Source organism: Budorcas taxicolor, chromosome 22, assembly GCF_023091745.1.
Source record: "Budorcas taxicolor isolate Tak-1 chromosome 22, Takin1.1, whole genome shotgun sequence".
Taxonomy (NCBI): Eukaryota; Metazoa; Chordata; class Mammalia; order Artiodactyla; family Bovidae; genus Budorcas; species Budorcas taxicolor.
The window spans coordinates 53,097,725-53,115,376 of record NC_068931.1 but is presented as its reverse complement, the minus strand read 5'-3'; the positions used below and the strand labels follow the sequence as shown (position 1 = coordinate 53,115,376).

The 17,652-nt window shown below is 40.4% G+C and overlaps 1 protein-coding gene across 1 annotated transcript in view; it reads right to left on the bottom strand.

Annotated features, from left to right (window-relative positions):
- DCC (DCC netrin 1 receptor) overlaps window positions 1-17,652 on the bottom strand; it is an 827,169-nt gene that overhangs the window by 412,913 nt on the left and 396,604 nt on the right. The window contains exon 8 of the mRNA XM_052660382.1: window positions 6,235-6,391. Within this exon, the coding sequence (XP_052516342.1) occupies window positions 6,235-6,391 (157 nt within the window). The remainder of the gene's footprint in view (window positions 1-6,234; window positions 6,392-17,652) is intronic.

The following is a 17,652-nucleotide window of genomic DNA, read 5'->3' as shown; positions in this document are numbered from 1 at the left end:
AAGCAAAGCATTGTGATTTGTATGTCAGAATTTCTAAGCATCGACTGTGGGATTTTAGCTTTTAACAAGTGAAGGAGAACATGAAGGAGGAGGGACCATGGAAGCCCACAGAATCAATGAACTGCAGGGTCCCCATGGAATCAAGGTTGGTTGTAATCAGAATCTTAAATGGAAGTTTATACAACTTCTATTCCAAGTACTACTATTTTCCAGGAAACTAGGACAAAGGTCAGTTAAAGAGGGGGAAAGAGGGAAGGTACTGGAGATTTGAGAAGAGAGAAACAGGAAAATCAGAGAAGGTATGAGAAGGCAATGGCACCCCACTCCAGCACTCTTGCCTGGAAAATCCCATGGACGGAGGAGCCTGGTGGGCTGCAGTCCATGGGGTCACTAAGAGTCAGACACGAGTGAGCGACTTCACTTTCACTTTTCACTTTCATGCACTGGAGAAGGAAATGGCAACCCACTCCAGTGTTCTTGCCTGGAGAATCCCAGGGACGGGGGAGCCTGGTGGGCTGCAGTCTCTGGGGTCGCACAGAGTCGGACACGACTGAAGCGCCTTAGCAGCAGCAGCATGATGCCTGAAAGTGAGAGCATGGAGAATTTGCAGAGTGCTGTTGATAAGAATCACGGCATGGCCAGAGGAATAACTGCCCAGGAGGGTATGGAGGATTGATCCATGGGTTTGAAAGGTAAGGAAGATATCAATAGATGAATAAAGGATAAAATGTTTTTATTAGCAGGAAAAAGTGAGCAGCTTTGAACATAAGTGGTTCATATAAAAGATGGCAACCCTTTGTTACGGTGATACAACCATCAGCTTTGAGCCTTATTTTCAGCCTTTTCCATAGTCTGTCTTAGAGCTCAAACAATTTTGAGACCTGCATCCTGCCACTGTGCAGTGACTAACTTGGATGCTTTCACTGAATTCTTTCAATCAGTTCTCACACGAATTCTGATAAGTAGAATTCATGTTCCCTTCACCCATCACAGCAAAGAGATGTTATTCCTGGTTTTTACATAAGTAAATTCACAAAACTCACATCTGATAAAATCATGGTGCCATTTCCAAATCTAGCCATTTGGACATACGTGGTATATTTATAACCATCACAGGTTAGAGGAACTACACTCTATCTATGTATAGATTGCAGACAGATTTCCATTCAAGGGAATTTGGTAGTAGTTATGTGCATGTCTTTATATAGAAATTTGATCATATTTAAATTTAAAACACTTTCACATTGTTTAAGCAGTGAAGTGAGTGATCCAAACTATATTTCAAAAAGATAGCTTGAGACAGTGAGGGGGATGGATTACAAGGTGAGAAACTATTGTCAGAGATCTTATAAGTGATAGTGGAGGTAACAGAAAGAAAGCAGACATGGCTGAGCTGTGGCCAAGAGAGGCATGAGAGGACCTGGTGACTAACGGCAGTGCTAAGAGCTGGAGGAGTAAAACATGACTCGGTTTTTTTCGCTTGGTCAACAGGATGAAAGGGACAAACATAAACCAAGAAAAGTGAAGAAAATATATACTTAAGGAGGAGACAGTGAGTATGGTTCTGGGCAGGTTGAATTTAAGATGCCTCCAAGAAACCCATGTGAACAGATGAAGACAACTGGGCAAGAATTATTACCTCCAGTCTTCACAGCTGCATGCAAGGAACTTAAGAGGCTTCTCCTAAGGTCACAGAGTTATATAGTTGCGGAGATAAAACTGAAATGAAGGCCTGCTTCTTCACTGTAATGAATGACTCCAGGGAACACAGGCCATAGGCGTTGGTGTATTTCTTTCCTTTCATGGTAGAGGCAGGTCAAATCGTAAAAGAAAACAGAAACTCACAAAGGATATACTTTAACGGCTGCTGTGAACTGAGAAGAAAAGCATTTTGAAAAGCAGCAGGAGAGAAGTTTCAGCGTGCCATCCGATTATCACACTGTAGCCTTTTGAACTAAAGACCACTCCCGCCAGCCCAAGTATACTGTCCCTTTCGGACCCTGAAGGATTCCTAAAGATCACCATGTGTCTAAAGCACTCAAGTTTGAGAGACTAAAGCCTGACACTTCGATCCGGGCTTCCCCTCCACATGCCTTCAAGAAGTATAGGTAATAGTGGTGACAGCCATCCAGTCTCTTCTCCCGCAAAAGAATGAACAGTCATCACTAGGATTAATGTGAGCTCAGACTTGCGGACACCTAGGTCCCAACAGGACACATGTCCATTCTTGGTCTTTCTGCTTCTCTAGCTCCCTTTCTTTTCCCCCTTGCTCCCTTCTTCCTTCATGCCCCTCTAAAACATTGCACATACAGAGATGCATGAAACAGGTCATATTTCCTGCACGGCCACTTTGGACTAGTTATTTAAGAGGAGGTTTAATGTGGAAGGAAAGATTTGGGAATTGGAACTCAGCCAAGTCAACAGATATTTTGTAAAGATCCTAGTTACCTTATCAAAATCATCATCCATTAAAGAAGTTAATGATGTATCCGCATGGGGATGACCCACAGAGATGTTATGGGGAGGGAGGTGGGAGGGGGGTTCATGTTTGGGAACACATGTAAGAATTAAAGATTTTAAAATTAAAAAAAAATAATAATAATAATAAAAAAAAAAAATAAAAAAAATAAAAATAAAAAAATAAAAAAATCTCTCCACCTATTTGAGTAAAAAAAAAAAAAAAAAAAAAAAAGAAGTTAATGATGCTGTTCCCTCTCTGTGTGAAAGGCACAGGCAGGTCCACTGAGTATATTTGAAAATAGGTGTTCTTGTCTACAGAACCTTGGGATTTGGCAACATAATGTTTCTCTGATGTAAATTCAGCTTTTACATGCTCATCTTTTAATCATCTTTAATTGGCAATATTAAAAAAAATATAATGAGGAGAGAAAATTACAAAATGCTTTAAAAATGGAATGGGAAGCTCCTTTAAGAAGACTCCCTAGCTTTCTGACTCATTCTAAGTGAGATATTTACAGAATGGCTTTATGCTTTAATCTTAAATAAAAGTTCCAAACATTGAACATGCTTAAATGCAAATATACCTGTTCAAGTGCCAATAATTAATGATAGATAACAATGATACCAATCATATGAGCATTTGATAAATATAACAAGACTCCATTTCAAGCAATATGGCTAACTGGATAGTATGTGAAAAAATACTTTTGTTACAGCACACCTAAAATACTGGGTAAATTATTCAAAATCTCTTTTACAAAGAAAAAAAATTACCCATGAATATGCTGGCAGCAAAATAAGAGAATTATAGTGAGAAGGCAGATTTGCAGGATGACTCTTTAACTCAGGGTACTTGCCCATCAATACAAGTCTAGACCTACAAATTTTAGAAACTAAAAGAAACAAAGTTTGTAGTTAAAGTAGGGTATTGCTACTGCTGCTGCTAAGTCGCTTCAGTCGTGTCCGACTCTGTGCAACCCCATAGACAGCAGCCCACCAGGCTACCCCATCCCTGGGATTCTCCAGGCAAGAACACTGGAGTGGGTTGCCATTTCCTTCTCCAATGCGTGAAAGTGAAAAGTGAAAGCAAAGTCATGTCCGACTCCTAGCTATCCCGTGGACTGCAGCCTACTAGGCTCCTCCATCCATGGGACCTTCCCAGCAAGAGTACTGGAGTGGGTTGCCATTACCTTCTCCGAAAGTAGGGTATAAGGTTTTATTAAAGAACACTGCATATAGCCAGGATCCTGAAAAAAAGCAAGCTTCAGTGGAAAATGAAAATGAAATGAAATTATATCCCAGTGTCAGTTTTAACTTAGTTGGACAGGGGAAACAAACAAACAAAAAAAACCCCTCTTAAAATTGCTTAACACAAGTCTGCATTTACCCACTTAAGTTGATATGTTAAAAATGGTAGAAAAACAAATACTTAATGGACTTTCTGATAACTAATGTATGAGACCTGCCTCCCTGGTGGCTCCATCACAAAAAGCCTCCTGCAGTGTGGGAGAGCTGGGCTCAGTCCCTGGGTCTGGAAGATTCCCTGGAGGAGAGCATGGCAACCCACTCCAGTATTTTTGCCTGGAGAATCTCATGGATAGAGGAGCCTGGTGGGCTACAGTCCACGAGGTTGCAGAGTCAGACACGACTGAGGGACTAAGCACGTGAGGCCTGCATGGACCAAATACATCTTAACAGAAACTTGGTTTAACATGGACTCATTTTGGGAAAGCAAATCTTCCCAGGAGAATGTACTTTAAATCTGGGCCTCAAAAATTCCCTCAGACAAATATCTAAGGACTAGAGTTCACCATCAAGAATCGCCCAAACACGGGAAGAAAAATAAGCTCCCATGAAAAAGAGTCAGAAGAAACATATTGCTGAATCAGACACACAAAGACAGCAGATATTAGAATGGTCAAATGTAGACTATAAAATAAGTGTAATGAATTTTAAAAAATGAGATATTATACACAGTTTATTCTTACAGACTGGAACTTAACCAATATCTATTACAGACTTACAGATCAAACTTCAAAGCCTTAAAATCATGAAACACTTTAAAGAAGAAAAAAAAAATCAGAAAACAAAATAAAACAACAAAGAAGCTTGTAATTACAACAGTAGCTTGTAATCTTGAAACCAGATATATACAGTGCAATTTTGCCTAGACAATAATATTAAAGACTCTTACCCTTGAGTGACTTTTATAATTGCAACCTAACTTAATCATAAAAACTTACTGTCCATCCTAAAGGAAAGCAGTCCAGAATATTCTTTGGAAGGACTGATGCTGAAGCTGAAACACCAATACTTTGGTTACCTGATGTGAAGGGCTGACTCATTGGAAAAGACCCTGATGCTGGGAAAGATTGAAGGTGGGAGGAGAAGGGGATGACAGAGGATGAGATGGTTGGATGGGATCACTGACTCAATGGACATGAGTTTGAGTAAACTCCGGAGTTGGTGATGGACAGGGAGGCCTGGTGTGCTGCAGTCCATGGGGTCACAAAGAGTCGGACAAGACTGAGTGACTGAACTGAATGGAACTTTGCCTGCTGCTACTGCTACTGCTAAGTTGTGTCAGTCGTGTCCAACTCTGGGACACCCCCACCCCTGGGATTCTCCAGGCAAGAACAATGGAGTGGGTTGCCATGTCCTCCAATGCATGAAAATGAACAGTGAAAGTGAAGTCACTCAGTCGTGTCCGACCCTCAGCGACCCCATGGACTGCAGCCTACCAGGCTCCTCCGTCCATGGGATTTTCCAGGCAAGAGTACTGGAGTGGGGTGCCATTGCCTTCTCTGTAACTTTGCCTAGACAAAAACATTAAAGACTCCTGCTCTTGAGTGACTTTTATAATTGTAACGTAATTTCATCATAACAAAAACTTTTAAGGTAAGTACTACTAGCTTCTCTTTATTCAAGAATGAAACGAGGCTCAGAGAAGTTATGTGGTTTCCTGGAGATTGCCTCATGTCAGTGACAGAGCTGAGACTGCAACCTCACCACACTGGTTCTCCCACATTTGATTCTATCAATACGTAGCTTAATTCTTAATTAAGAATTAAGAATTCTGTTTAACACTTTGACAATCAAAGAGACTTAAACAAAGCCTGATAGCACATATTTACATGCTTGTCTTTTTTCAAAGAAGTTTTCTATAAATAATTGAATTTGCACCGGACACCTCACCCTGCTGTTATAAGAAGCCCCTCATACATCTAAAGTTCTTAGATGCACAAAGAGAGGCTTTGGTACTGAAACTAAAAAACTCATGCACACAGCTTCTACTGGATGTATTTTCTTTTTAGGAATGAGGGAAAATCTCCCATTTTTGAGCCATTCTTTTATGCCAACTCAATTGCATGTAACTTTACACATATCTTTAAAGATACAGTTTTGTAAATATTTAATATTCTGCTACTTTGATTTTGAATTGTAAGTGTCAAGTAGTCTATTTGGGTTTAAAAAAAAATGTTTTACTATATTTTGTTTAAAAGGAAAAGTTGTACATTTTTAGAATGTTTTTATGAGTAGACTCAATGTACTGAAAATAAAAAATAAAAACCCTGAATTTGCTTCTGTACACAATCCTGCTTTAAAAAAGCCACACAAGCAACTCAGTTATCTCCACTGAATAACAAGTGAAAGGCAGAGGGCAGAGATTTCTCACGGTCTCCAAAATCCTGCTCAAGACCTCTGGCCACCATCACCCCACAGTCTACATTTGAAGATATGGTGGGTTAAGCTGAATTTCTTGGTTGCACCTACCTGTTGTCACCTTCCCTGGAGTAGAAGACCGTGAAAGTTTGAATGTTCCCTTTTGCTTCTGCAGGTGGGCGCCAGCTGAGACGGACAAACCGACTAGAGACCAGGACAGGGACCACGTCTCTGGGAGCGGATGGGAGGACGCTGGAGCTCAGGATGGCTACAAAGGAAGGAGAGGAGGGTGTCAGAAGTGAGGGGACATGGGCAGGAAATGTGCAGGAAGGCAGGGAAGGCCCGTCAGCAAACACGGAATGGTGCATTCCCATCCATTCTAAAGGAAGGAAGGAAAGAGAAACCAAAGACGCAGTAGCGGAACCAAAGGTTTTTAGAGTGTTTATGTTCATTTCAAACTCTTAAATTATCCCTCCCCGACTACTATATATAACATAGATAACCAACAAGGACCTACTGTGTAGCATGGGGAACTATACTGAATTTGTTTTTAGTAACCTATATGGGAAAAAAATACATACATATATATAACACACACATATATTTCAGAAAAAAAATATATATCCAAATCACTTTGTTGTACAATTGAAACTAACACAATATTGTAAACCAACTATATCTCAATTAAAAATGTATTAGGATTTCTTGGAGTTCATAAAATATCGGCAAACTAACAACACGATTCTATCATATATGGCCAGTTTCTACTGCTAAAGGGATTCATGATGATAGGCAAAAATGTTCAGTTTCAGCATAAAACAGGGAATATAGACTTACTACAGGTTTGGCTACACCCCATGGCTTGTGGGATTTTAGTCCATCGACCAAGGATTGAACCCAGGCACCAGCAGCACTGAGTCCTAACCACTGGCCTACCAGGGAATTTCTTCCAAGTACTGACACATGCTTTAGATAACCAAGCAGTTACTATAAAATCTTATTCCACTCCAACTGCCCCTTTACATCATTCTAGATACAATGTAAAGGACCTTGTTTTACTGTTTCCAATGAGCACACGAAATTAAAAGTAGCAAACTAAATGTTGAAAGATATAACAAGTAGAAGCAATTCTACTAGCAATGATTATAGAAGGAAAGACTGAAAATTCCACTGGACATCAAGAATTACCATTGTACCATACTTGTTGAGTATCACCATATTTATATCCAAATTCAATGACTGTTATTTATAGGAATAACTGAATCATCCACAGGTGGAAAACTGGTTTTTCAAATATCTTAGGGGCATTTATAATCTTTAACAGATGTTTGCAGTTAAATGAGAGTATGTTTGTGTGTGTGTGTATGTGTTTGTGAGTTCATAATTAATATTTGCTGGATATTTCCATTTTCTTATTTTTTCAAGTCCCCAAGTCTAAGGAACATATATTTCATTTTGACAGGTGATTTCTGGCCCCAAAGCACAAGTACCCATTTGTCTACATTTAGTCTTCAAACTGGCTTTGGTGGGCCATTTTCTCTAATTCTTACTGAAGTTAGTCTCCATTCTTGCATTTACTTTCTCCAGGGGCTAGTTGAGTGGGCATTCCTGCTGTGAACTAAACTGTTCACTGGAAAATCCATTTGGGAGGCAGGGGGTTCTCTTATTTCCCAATGGTTCTGGAAACTTAACCAGTTTACAATATAGTTAGAAAGAGAGGTTTTCAAGAGCTGCAAAAAGCTTTCGGTTATTTCTAGCTGCACAGATTCTTAGCCAGCTTCTTTGCAGATACAATTCCCCCCTTGCTTTCTTGATCAGCATGGTATTTGAAATGAATGGAAGACTGGTGGTGAGTCCACTTTCATGATGGAGTAATAAGGGGAGGGGACAGACTGATGCCAGGTAAGGAGCATCTCTGTTAAAAATACCGGCGTTAAGCTCCTTAACACAAACCTTTGCTTCCGCACACCGTGGACAGCTCAAACTCATGCTGAAGTGAATTTATCATTCCCCCTCAGGCTGCTTCTCCTCCAGGGCCGCTTGACCTAGCTGTGTCTACGTGTCTTCTCAAATCTGTAGCCTACAACCCTAAACATGGATCCCCTCTTTCTGACCGTCCCTCACTTGCCCCTGCGAGGGTTCCCCTTCATGGAGGCACCTGCTACCACTGTTCTATCTCATCTCCACATCTCTGCTTCTCTCCACACGGTCATTCTCTCTCACCAGACTCGCCACCACGGTCTTCCAGTTCCCCCGTTTACCTTCCACTCATCTCCCTTGAATTCATTCTCTGTACAGCGACCAGCATCAACCTGTATGAAGACACACCGGCTCATCACTCTCTCATCTTTCTCCTCTGTGCTTGCTCGTTACTTCAGAGAAACGCGAGCTTCTCAATCTGCCGGCCGGCCTTGCTCCCGTCTGTCGTTTTTCTTGGTTTGCCTTCCCGCGCGCGCACAGACGCCCTAAGTGCGCACGCTTTGTTTGGACCGTGATCCCGGGAAAGACCCCTGAGGAATCGGGAAGGAAACAGGGCCGGGAGGGAAGGCTGGAAAGAGGGAGCCCCCTGGCGGATTGCCACTGAGGGTGACTGAAGCGCACCCTCCCTGGGGACGCTGGGAGCCAAGGCCGCACAGGCCTCTGGAGACACACACTGGGGGGTTTATCTACCTACTTCCTCCACCGTAAGGTGAGTGTAATTCCAGAGCGTTCGCTTTCCCGCACAACAGCCTCAGGTGTTCTGCTGCCAGAAAAATAACAGCTTTGGGCAGAGACTTGCTCATGTTCACATTAGCTCTACTCCCTCGGCAAATATTCAGCAAGCACCTATCCTCTGCAGCCCTCCTAGGGCGGAGGAGATGAGGCCACTCTCCTCGTGGGGCTCGCCTGGATGCACACTGCATTTTGATGCTGATACTGATCATGCTCTCTCCAGGCTGAGCCACTTGCGGTTCCCCAGGGCCGCGGCACAGGCAGTTCCCACTGAAACAAGTCCGTTTCATTCACTTAAATCCTCCTTTCTTCTTGACTTACTTTAGGTGTGTTTCCTCTGTAAAGACTGACTCATAGTATTTGTAGAATAGCTAACAGGCATACAGTTAATATCTATCATAAACATGAATGTCTGAAAATCAAATAATGAATTTTATGAAAAACAAGATTCAACCTGACAATAAAAGAAATGAACATTTAAATAAAATCTAAAAGTCAGAATAAAGTCTATTTAAAAATCTGTCAGGGTAGCAAGACTTTAAAGAATGTTCGTATGTAGGATTAGTCAGGGTATGGCAAGCTCTATGCTCTCAGCTGAAGTCTATAAGAATACAGTCTCTTTAGAATTCAATTTGGCAAAAGGCTTTAAAATGAAAAAATATTCACACCATTTGACCAAATATTCTCATGTCTATAAATTTATGACTTCAAAAATAATGAATACCCCCATTATCAAGGCATCCATGTGAAATCATAGACAGTACATTTCCTCAAAGGTACTACCTATACATCTCATCAATTTAAAGAATATGGGATCCTTTTAAGACTTTTTTTTTTTTTTACAAAAAAATTTTTTAAACAAAATGTAATCAATGATAACTTGGAAAAATCTTTTGAGAATTTTTAAGAAGTCAAAAAGATAAGCTTTAAAATAACAGGAGATAAATTTTCAAATCCTTCTTCCCCAAGAGCACTCTGCTTATGGGAGTACCACATCAAAAATGAGCTGGTTTCTCCACCCTTCAGGGGCTGCCAAGAAGGAAACTGCTGGGGGGAGTGAGGATCTGTGGGGGGGGGGGGTTCACTCAGATGCTTTTCACTCCAGGCTTCCAAAGTATCTTCTTACACAATTAGTTTAGACTCGATTTATCAAATCAAGATCAGACTAAAATTAATCATGGACTCTTTACCTCAATTTCAACAGTTGTTTTATGAAAAGGAACAGACAGATTTTTAACAAAAGAAAGACTTCTTACTTGATACAGGGGCAATCATTTTGTTCTTGCTAATCCTCCATGCTTTCTCTCAACAGTAACTTGTCTTCACATAAGGTCTCAATAAAGAGCCAATCAGGACTTCTCTTCTTTGCTCTTGGAGGCCTAATCTCCAGTCTGCCCCTAATCTCCCTGGCCCATTACTGTTGTCATGGTTACAGCTTCTTTATCTGTTGTCATGGAGAAGAAGAGGTGAATTTGCCACACTATAACCTAGTCTTCTTTCTTTTATTAAAGGATCTCTTTTAAAAAAAATTTTATCATAGCAAAATCCAAAACAGGAGATGATTTCAGAGGATAATATAAATCTAAAGAACAGTTTTAAAACCTAAATCATTAAATAACATTTTTGTGAGGTCATTGCAATAGCATTGATAACAATTACAATATTGGGTTAATTTTTCTGTAAGGCTACATTCCCTTTTAAATATCAAAGACATTTTTTCCATCAGATTTTTAATATACAGTGTTTATGGACATTAAGTTTTCTCCAAGCTTATTCTCAGTGCTCAACCTGTAACTCTGTAAGAGATATGAAAGATAAGATATATTCATAAAAACACAAAAAGATTTAATTTGCATTAAACAAAAAACCAATAGGCTCACTTCCCTGTTACTCCGCATGTCATAAACTAAAACATCATAAATGCAGCTCAACCAGATACATTATTTGCTGTGTTTCTTTATTAACTTGATTTTTTAAAAATAAAATATAAATAGAGAACATTAGTAAAATGACAGGATCATCTAACTGTGCTAAGGACAAACATCTATTTAGTTGTCTAAATGGAAAGATGGCAATGACGACCCTGTATGCAAGACAGGAAAAAAGACACAGCTGTGTATAACGGACTTTTGGACTCAGAGGGAGAGGGAGAGGGTGGGATGATTTGGGAGAATGGCATTCTATCATGTATACTATCATGTAAGAATTGAATCGCCAGTCTATGTCTGACGCAGGATACAGCATCCTTGGGGCTGGTGCATGGGGATGACCCAGAGAGATGTTATGGGGAGGGAGGTGGGAGGGGGGTTCATGTTTGGGAACACATGTAAGAACTAAAGATTTTAAAATTAAAAATATATATATAAATAAATAAATTTAAAAAATAAAAAGACAAGTGTACTCCAAAATAAATAAATAAATAAATAAATAAATGGAGAAGTAGGTAACATTTAAACTTTAGTTTGCAGTTTTTATAGTTCACAAATTAATTTCACAAGCTTACCAGAAAAAGTTTGTATATATAGAGTTGAAAATGACAAAGACTAACATTTTCTTCTAAAGTTTCATGTTATTTTCAAAATTCAAAGAATCATGGCTTTTGAGCTAGTATATTAAAACATTTAGTAAAGCTATGAAATGTGAATTAAAAACAGTGATCTTAAGTCATTTTTCACTTAATACTTGACAGCAATTAATTAACTCTATAATATTTCATTAAATCTAAGACTTTACATAAAATAATTTATATTGGGTTAGTATCCAAACATAAGTCACCAACATTTATTAAATGTCTACAATTTCCTATTGTTATACTTGGAGTGAAGAATTATTTTTAAACCATGAATTTTGTCTTAAAGGAAGAGGGAACTAATTTGAAGACATAAGGTATATAAAATGTAGGACAATTACAAAGTTTGAGGCAGTCTCTTACAAACAATTTCCATTCTAAATTTTTTGTCAGGGCGATTGTTCAGAAATCAGACCACACTTTTCCACTAAACCATTTCTAGTCTTTTCCCAGAAACCTATTTAATTGATCAATCTATAAACTGTCCATAGTAATAGTGCTATGGAATTGAATGATACATGTTGGAATTTTCTTTGACAAATCAATGGATGCATTCAGTCATAAACTGACTTGATATTCACAGAGGGAAGAGGATGTGCAAGGCAAGGGGTGAGGAAGACCTGTTTCAATCTATTTCCGGATTCCAGAGAGGAAGGCTGCCTGGGAATCTCCCTGCCCCTCCTTTGCCCTCAATGACCCATCTCTTCCCACCTCCAACACATGCCTTCCATCCCAGGTTACTTTTACAGTTGCCTTGAACAGCAGTAAGCCTGATAAAGATGAAGGTCTCTAGGGTGGAAGAGCTAGCCTTGAGGTGTTTCCAAAGGCCTTGGGGTTGCAGGCTGGCTCCCTGCTACCTCTCAGCTCTCCAAGCTGAATTTTCTGGGTCCTATGAAAACCTGGGGCTTTCACCTCTGCTACCTCCCTGTGCTGAACTTGAGGTGGATAGCCTTCCTCCTCCCAACTGCTTTGTGGCTCTGACCTGGCTTCTTCAGAGTTCAGCCTAGGAGTCACCTCACTGATCCCCATCCTGGCTTAGGTGCCTCTGCTGAACTTTCACAGAACGAGAATAAGCATCCCCTCAGGACACTTCCTTGGAGAAGGCAATGACAACCCACTCTGGTACTCTTGCCTGGAAAATCCCACGGACAGAGGAGCCTGGTGGGCTGCAGTCCATGGGATGGCTAAGAGTCGGACATGACTGAGCGACTTCACTTTCACTTTTCACTTTCATGCATTGGAGAAGGAAACGGCAACCCACTCCAGTGTTCTTGCCTGGAGAATCCCAGGGACAGGGGAGCCTGGTGAGTTGCCGTTTATGGGGTCACACAGGGTCGGACACGACTGGAGTGACTTAGCAGCAGCAGCAGCAGGATGCTTCCGCCGCCGCACTGCGGTGGTCTACTCATCCTTCAGCATCCTATCCTAAAGAAGATGCTTGGTAAGAGTAGGAACCAGGTCTAAACCATCCACCACAGCTTAATCTCCAAATCTAAACTGCAGTGTATTTAGTCATTTCTGCAATATTAGCTAAATGAAAGGCTTTACAAATTTGTCAGATTACAATGTTTAGACTTGATTAGATTACTTCATTAATACCACCATGAAAATGGGTATTTGAGATTAGGTACAGGCAGGGGACTGAGCTATCACTGCAAACTGGTTATGTTATTCATTATTGCTCTGTGAATAAATTATCAGGGCTTCCCTGGTGGCTCACGGTAAAGAACCCACCTGTCAATGCAGGAGATGCAGGTTTGATCCCTGGGTAGGGGAGATGCCCTGGAGAAAGAAATGGCAGCCCAGTCTAGTATTCTTGCCTGGGAAATCTCACGGACAGGAGGAGACTGGCAGGCTAGTCCACAGGGGTCGCAAACGACCTGGACACAACTTAGTGACTCAATAAGAGCAACAAATAAATCACAAAGTGGAGTGAAAAACTGAGCTCAGAGGAAGGTTTCCAGGGAATGTAGGTTAGGGGTGAAAATACTTCATTTTGGATCAAATGGAGTGGGGAAATAACTTTCTGAAATCCAATGATGTGCCAAACAATCGTAAAAGTTATGTTTATGTGGGAATATTTCCAAGAGTGATAACACTTCCAGAAAAGAAGCCAAGAAAGCTGGTTTGTCCTGATCTGGGGATCTATTATAGGAAATGTGATGCTTATCCCAGGATTGTACATCAAAGAGAATTGCCAGACCAAGGTAGTATGCTAAGAAGAATTACCTATGGCCACCCAGAGAGATAAGAAGAAAAACAAATTCTAGAAAGTATTATCGTCTCAGCAGAGAGAACTACATACATCTCTCAGAACTTAAAATCTTTCCAAAAGACAAAATGAGAAGAAAAAACAGTATCTGGTGAATTGATCAACCAGCACCTTTGTGAATGAATATTTTTAGTCAAAGCTGTACACTGTATATATGTAAACACATACATTGTATGCTTTTAATGCTTTCTTTCTTTTCCCTTTGTTTAATTAGGAAAATACCTTTTAAAGAGTTTATCCAAAATGTAGGAAGGGCCACAGGCAGTTTTTGGAGGTGGTCAATCTATTTATTTATGTAAACAAATGGTTGTGACTAGAAAATCATGATTAAATAGATAAGATGTCAGATCTCAGCTCTGAAGCTTTGTGACTATGTGACTTGTATTTTTCTGTTTTTTTTTTTTTTTAATTTATGTGAAATGGGAAGTTATTTATTTTCTCTAAAGCTTATTTTCCACATTTAAAAACTGATCCAAAACATTTAATACACAGGGTTAAGTGATGGTGAGAGATGGATTTTAAGGGCAGCGCAGTCTCAAGTCTATACTTTGTATTCAATAAATAGTGGTTTTTAAATTTCTCTATCTTTAGACGCAGGGAGCAGAAAGTCTGTTTTGGCTGGCCCAGTGTCAAGCTGTCTGTCTAGAAATCTAGAAATCCTACTAGAACGTCTCTAAGAACAGTTTGGGCTCTGATAGGCCAAGTGATATGGAGAGAAGAGTGCTTCCCTATGTCCAAGGACAGAACCTGGTCCCTCAATCTCTCTCCCTTTTTCCTTTACCAGGTAACAGAGAGGGGGGAAGAAAAATCATCCTTTAATTTCCCTTTTTCTCATCCCACATGTCCCCTCCTCTAAGAATTTGCTTCATTTCAGGTCTTTTTTCTCCTTCCCTGGATACCCTTGCTAATCATGGTACCCTTTTCATCTTGTCACTGCTCCAGGGCTTCATGAGACATTTGTAATCATCTCTCCCATCAACGTCTCTCCCTAGCACCTTTCACCAACTGCAGGAAAGCTAGGCTTCTATCCAACCCCCAGCTCCCTTTGTTTCCAGGCTTTCCGTTGAGATGATGTCATTGAATTCCTAGGCATTGTTTATCCTTTCTCCATGCTAGGGACCCCAAACATGCCGTTTCAATCATTTCCCTTCATCAGAGCTTCCTCGAGGGATAAAGACTGACAAGCGGCACCGCTCCTTCCAACCCTCGTGGGACTTCACCATCACTCACCTCATCCCAACCATATAGTGCTTTGCCCCAGCTGCCCTGCAGCCCTCTTCTCCAACCATGGAGAACATCCAGAGAACACAGCTCAGATAATCTAAAGATACAAATCAGCGTGGCAGGCTTTAAGAAGCAGTGCTTTTCCATGCAGTTTCCTTTGGTAATAAGACACAATCAATGAAAATAGCAGACAGACTCATTTGCTAAGGAAAAAAAAAAAAAAAAGGCTCTGTGCTAGAGCATTTAAATATTTTTTGTTAAGTAACTGAATTTTTCCAGTAAGAAACTCAAGGAAATGTAAATTGAAGGTGAAAGTCACTCAGTCGTGTCCGACTCTTCGCAACCCCATGGACTCATACAGTCCATGGAATTCTCCAAGCCAGACTACTACAGTGGGTAGCCTTTTCCTTCTCCAGGGGACCTCCCCAACCCAGGGATCAAGCTCAGGTCTCCCACATTGCAGGTGGATTCTTTACCAGCTGAGCCACAAGGGAAGCCCAAATTGAAGGTCAGTCAGTTCAGTTCAGTTGCTCAGTCATGTCTGACTCTTTGCAACCCCGTGGACTGCAGCACTCCAGGCCTCCCAGTCCATCACCAACTCCCGGAGTTCACTCAAACTCATGTCCATCAGGTCGGTGATGCCACCCAACCATTTCATCCTCTGTCATCCCCTTTTCCTCCTGCCTTCAATCTTTCCCAGCACCAGGGTCTTTTCAAATTGAAGGTAATGCAAATTAAATAAGAACTAATGGTTTAAGTTACAGTCTTTAGTACTGCAGGTACTTTTAACAGCTGCTTTTACTGTTTCAGAATACCAAATAACAAGGGAATAAAACAAAACAAAACACAAAACTCCAATTACATTTGATGGTTCACTGAGTTCTACTGATGGCAAACTTTCAACTCGGTCCACTGGATTTAAAATAGATTTTTAGGTTATATTTAAGGGTGCTGTGTAAGCATAGCAGTGGAAACGCTCACTGCCAAGACAGCTACTTTCAACGTTATGAAGTGTCTTTGAGAATCAGAGTTTCAGACAGAAAGGTTGGCCAGATGTTATGTCTCCTATGGACAGGATGAGAGTGGGTGCGGGGACGCTGAAGGCTGGGGACCTGGCAGGATGAGGAGGGTTCCTAGGCATCTTGGTGCCGTATACTTGGCTCTAACCTCTGTCTATTCACCTTGGAATTTTATAGCTACCAGAACAAAGGGAAATAAAAACAAAAAAGAATAACGGAGGACATGAACCAACGATAAATTAATACTTATTTCAATCAAGTTTATACAAGTAGAGCCTTATCTCACTGCTATAAAGCCACCACGAAACAACAGGGAGCACAGTGTGGGCATGAATGATGGTTCCTTGGATCTCTCCCTCTTTTGAAAAATAAAAATTTATTGGAACATAGTTGATCTGCAGTGTTGTGTTAGTTTCAGATGTACAGCAAAGTGAATCAGATATATATGTATATCTCCGGTCTTTTTTTGATTCTTTTCCCATATAGGTCACTACAGAGCACTGAGTAGAGTTTCCAGTGCTATACAGTAGGTCCTTATTTGAATGTGTCCTTCTAAACCTATATACTAGGTCTATTCTAGTCCCCTCTCTAGGAAGTAAGATGGTGTGTGTGGAGAAATTGCAACCAGAGTGAAGTGATTACTCCTGTTTGCGCATTCTTTTTTCTTTTCAAAAGAAAAGTGAGGAGAATGGCACTAAAGCTATAAACCAAACAAGAAGCTTATTGGCCTGAATGTAACATTCATTTTCCAAATCCATTAAGTAAAAAAAACCAAAAGAAATAACCACTAGAGATTACTGATTAATAAAGACTTAATACCAATCATAAAGTGTGGATACGCATCAAATGCCAGTATTCCCCCTGGTCACTCTAAACAGAAGAATATTAATTCCTACAGAAAAGGTAAATCTTTTCAAAAGCCTTGTTAGTATTTTTTTTTTCAATCATTCAATGTGTTGCTTTACCTAAAGACCCATATCAATTAGAATTATAGTTGGTAAATTTATCCAATAATTCAAAAATAACAAAAGGCATGCAAAATTCTGAAAAATAAGATACAGGTATTCGTTCACCATAATAAAAGTATCTATTTTAAGTTTGACTCCTGGCTACTACACAAGCTAAAGCAAAATACCGGGTTGGCCAAAATGTTGGGTCAAGCTTTTCACACCATCTTACAGAAACACCTGAACAGACTTTCCGGCCAACTCAATATGTGCTTGACCTGTGTTCACATGTTCACCAGCATCAAGTAAGAGGAAGAATGGATGCCATTTTTTTTTTCTGAAGTAAAGTAAAAATAAATCTTGGGATTGCAATTAGGATACAGCTTATATTCTCTATCAGTTAGTAGCTGGGCAAGCGTGCAAATGGGTTAATCCCTGAAGTTGCTGTTACTAAGGTTTCATCATCCTAGGAAGCAACAATGACTCCTATCTCTGTCTCTTCTCTCTCTTCCTTTTTCTACTTCTTAAGAAATTTCTCTCTTTCTCCCCTTTTTCCTCTGAAAGTGACTCATCTACATTTGAGACTGAATTTGGAACCCAATGACGGCCTTCCCTTATGGTTCAGTGGTGAAGAATTCACCTGCCAGTGTAGGGGATACCTTCCATCCTTCGTCTGGGAAGATTCCACATGTCGTGGGACCACTAAGCCCACGCGCCACAACTAACGAAGCCCAGGAGCCACAGCTAGCGGAGCCTGTGCGCCCTAGAGCTTGTGCTCTGCAATGA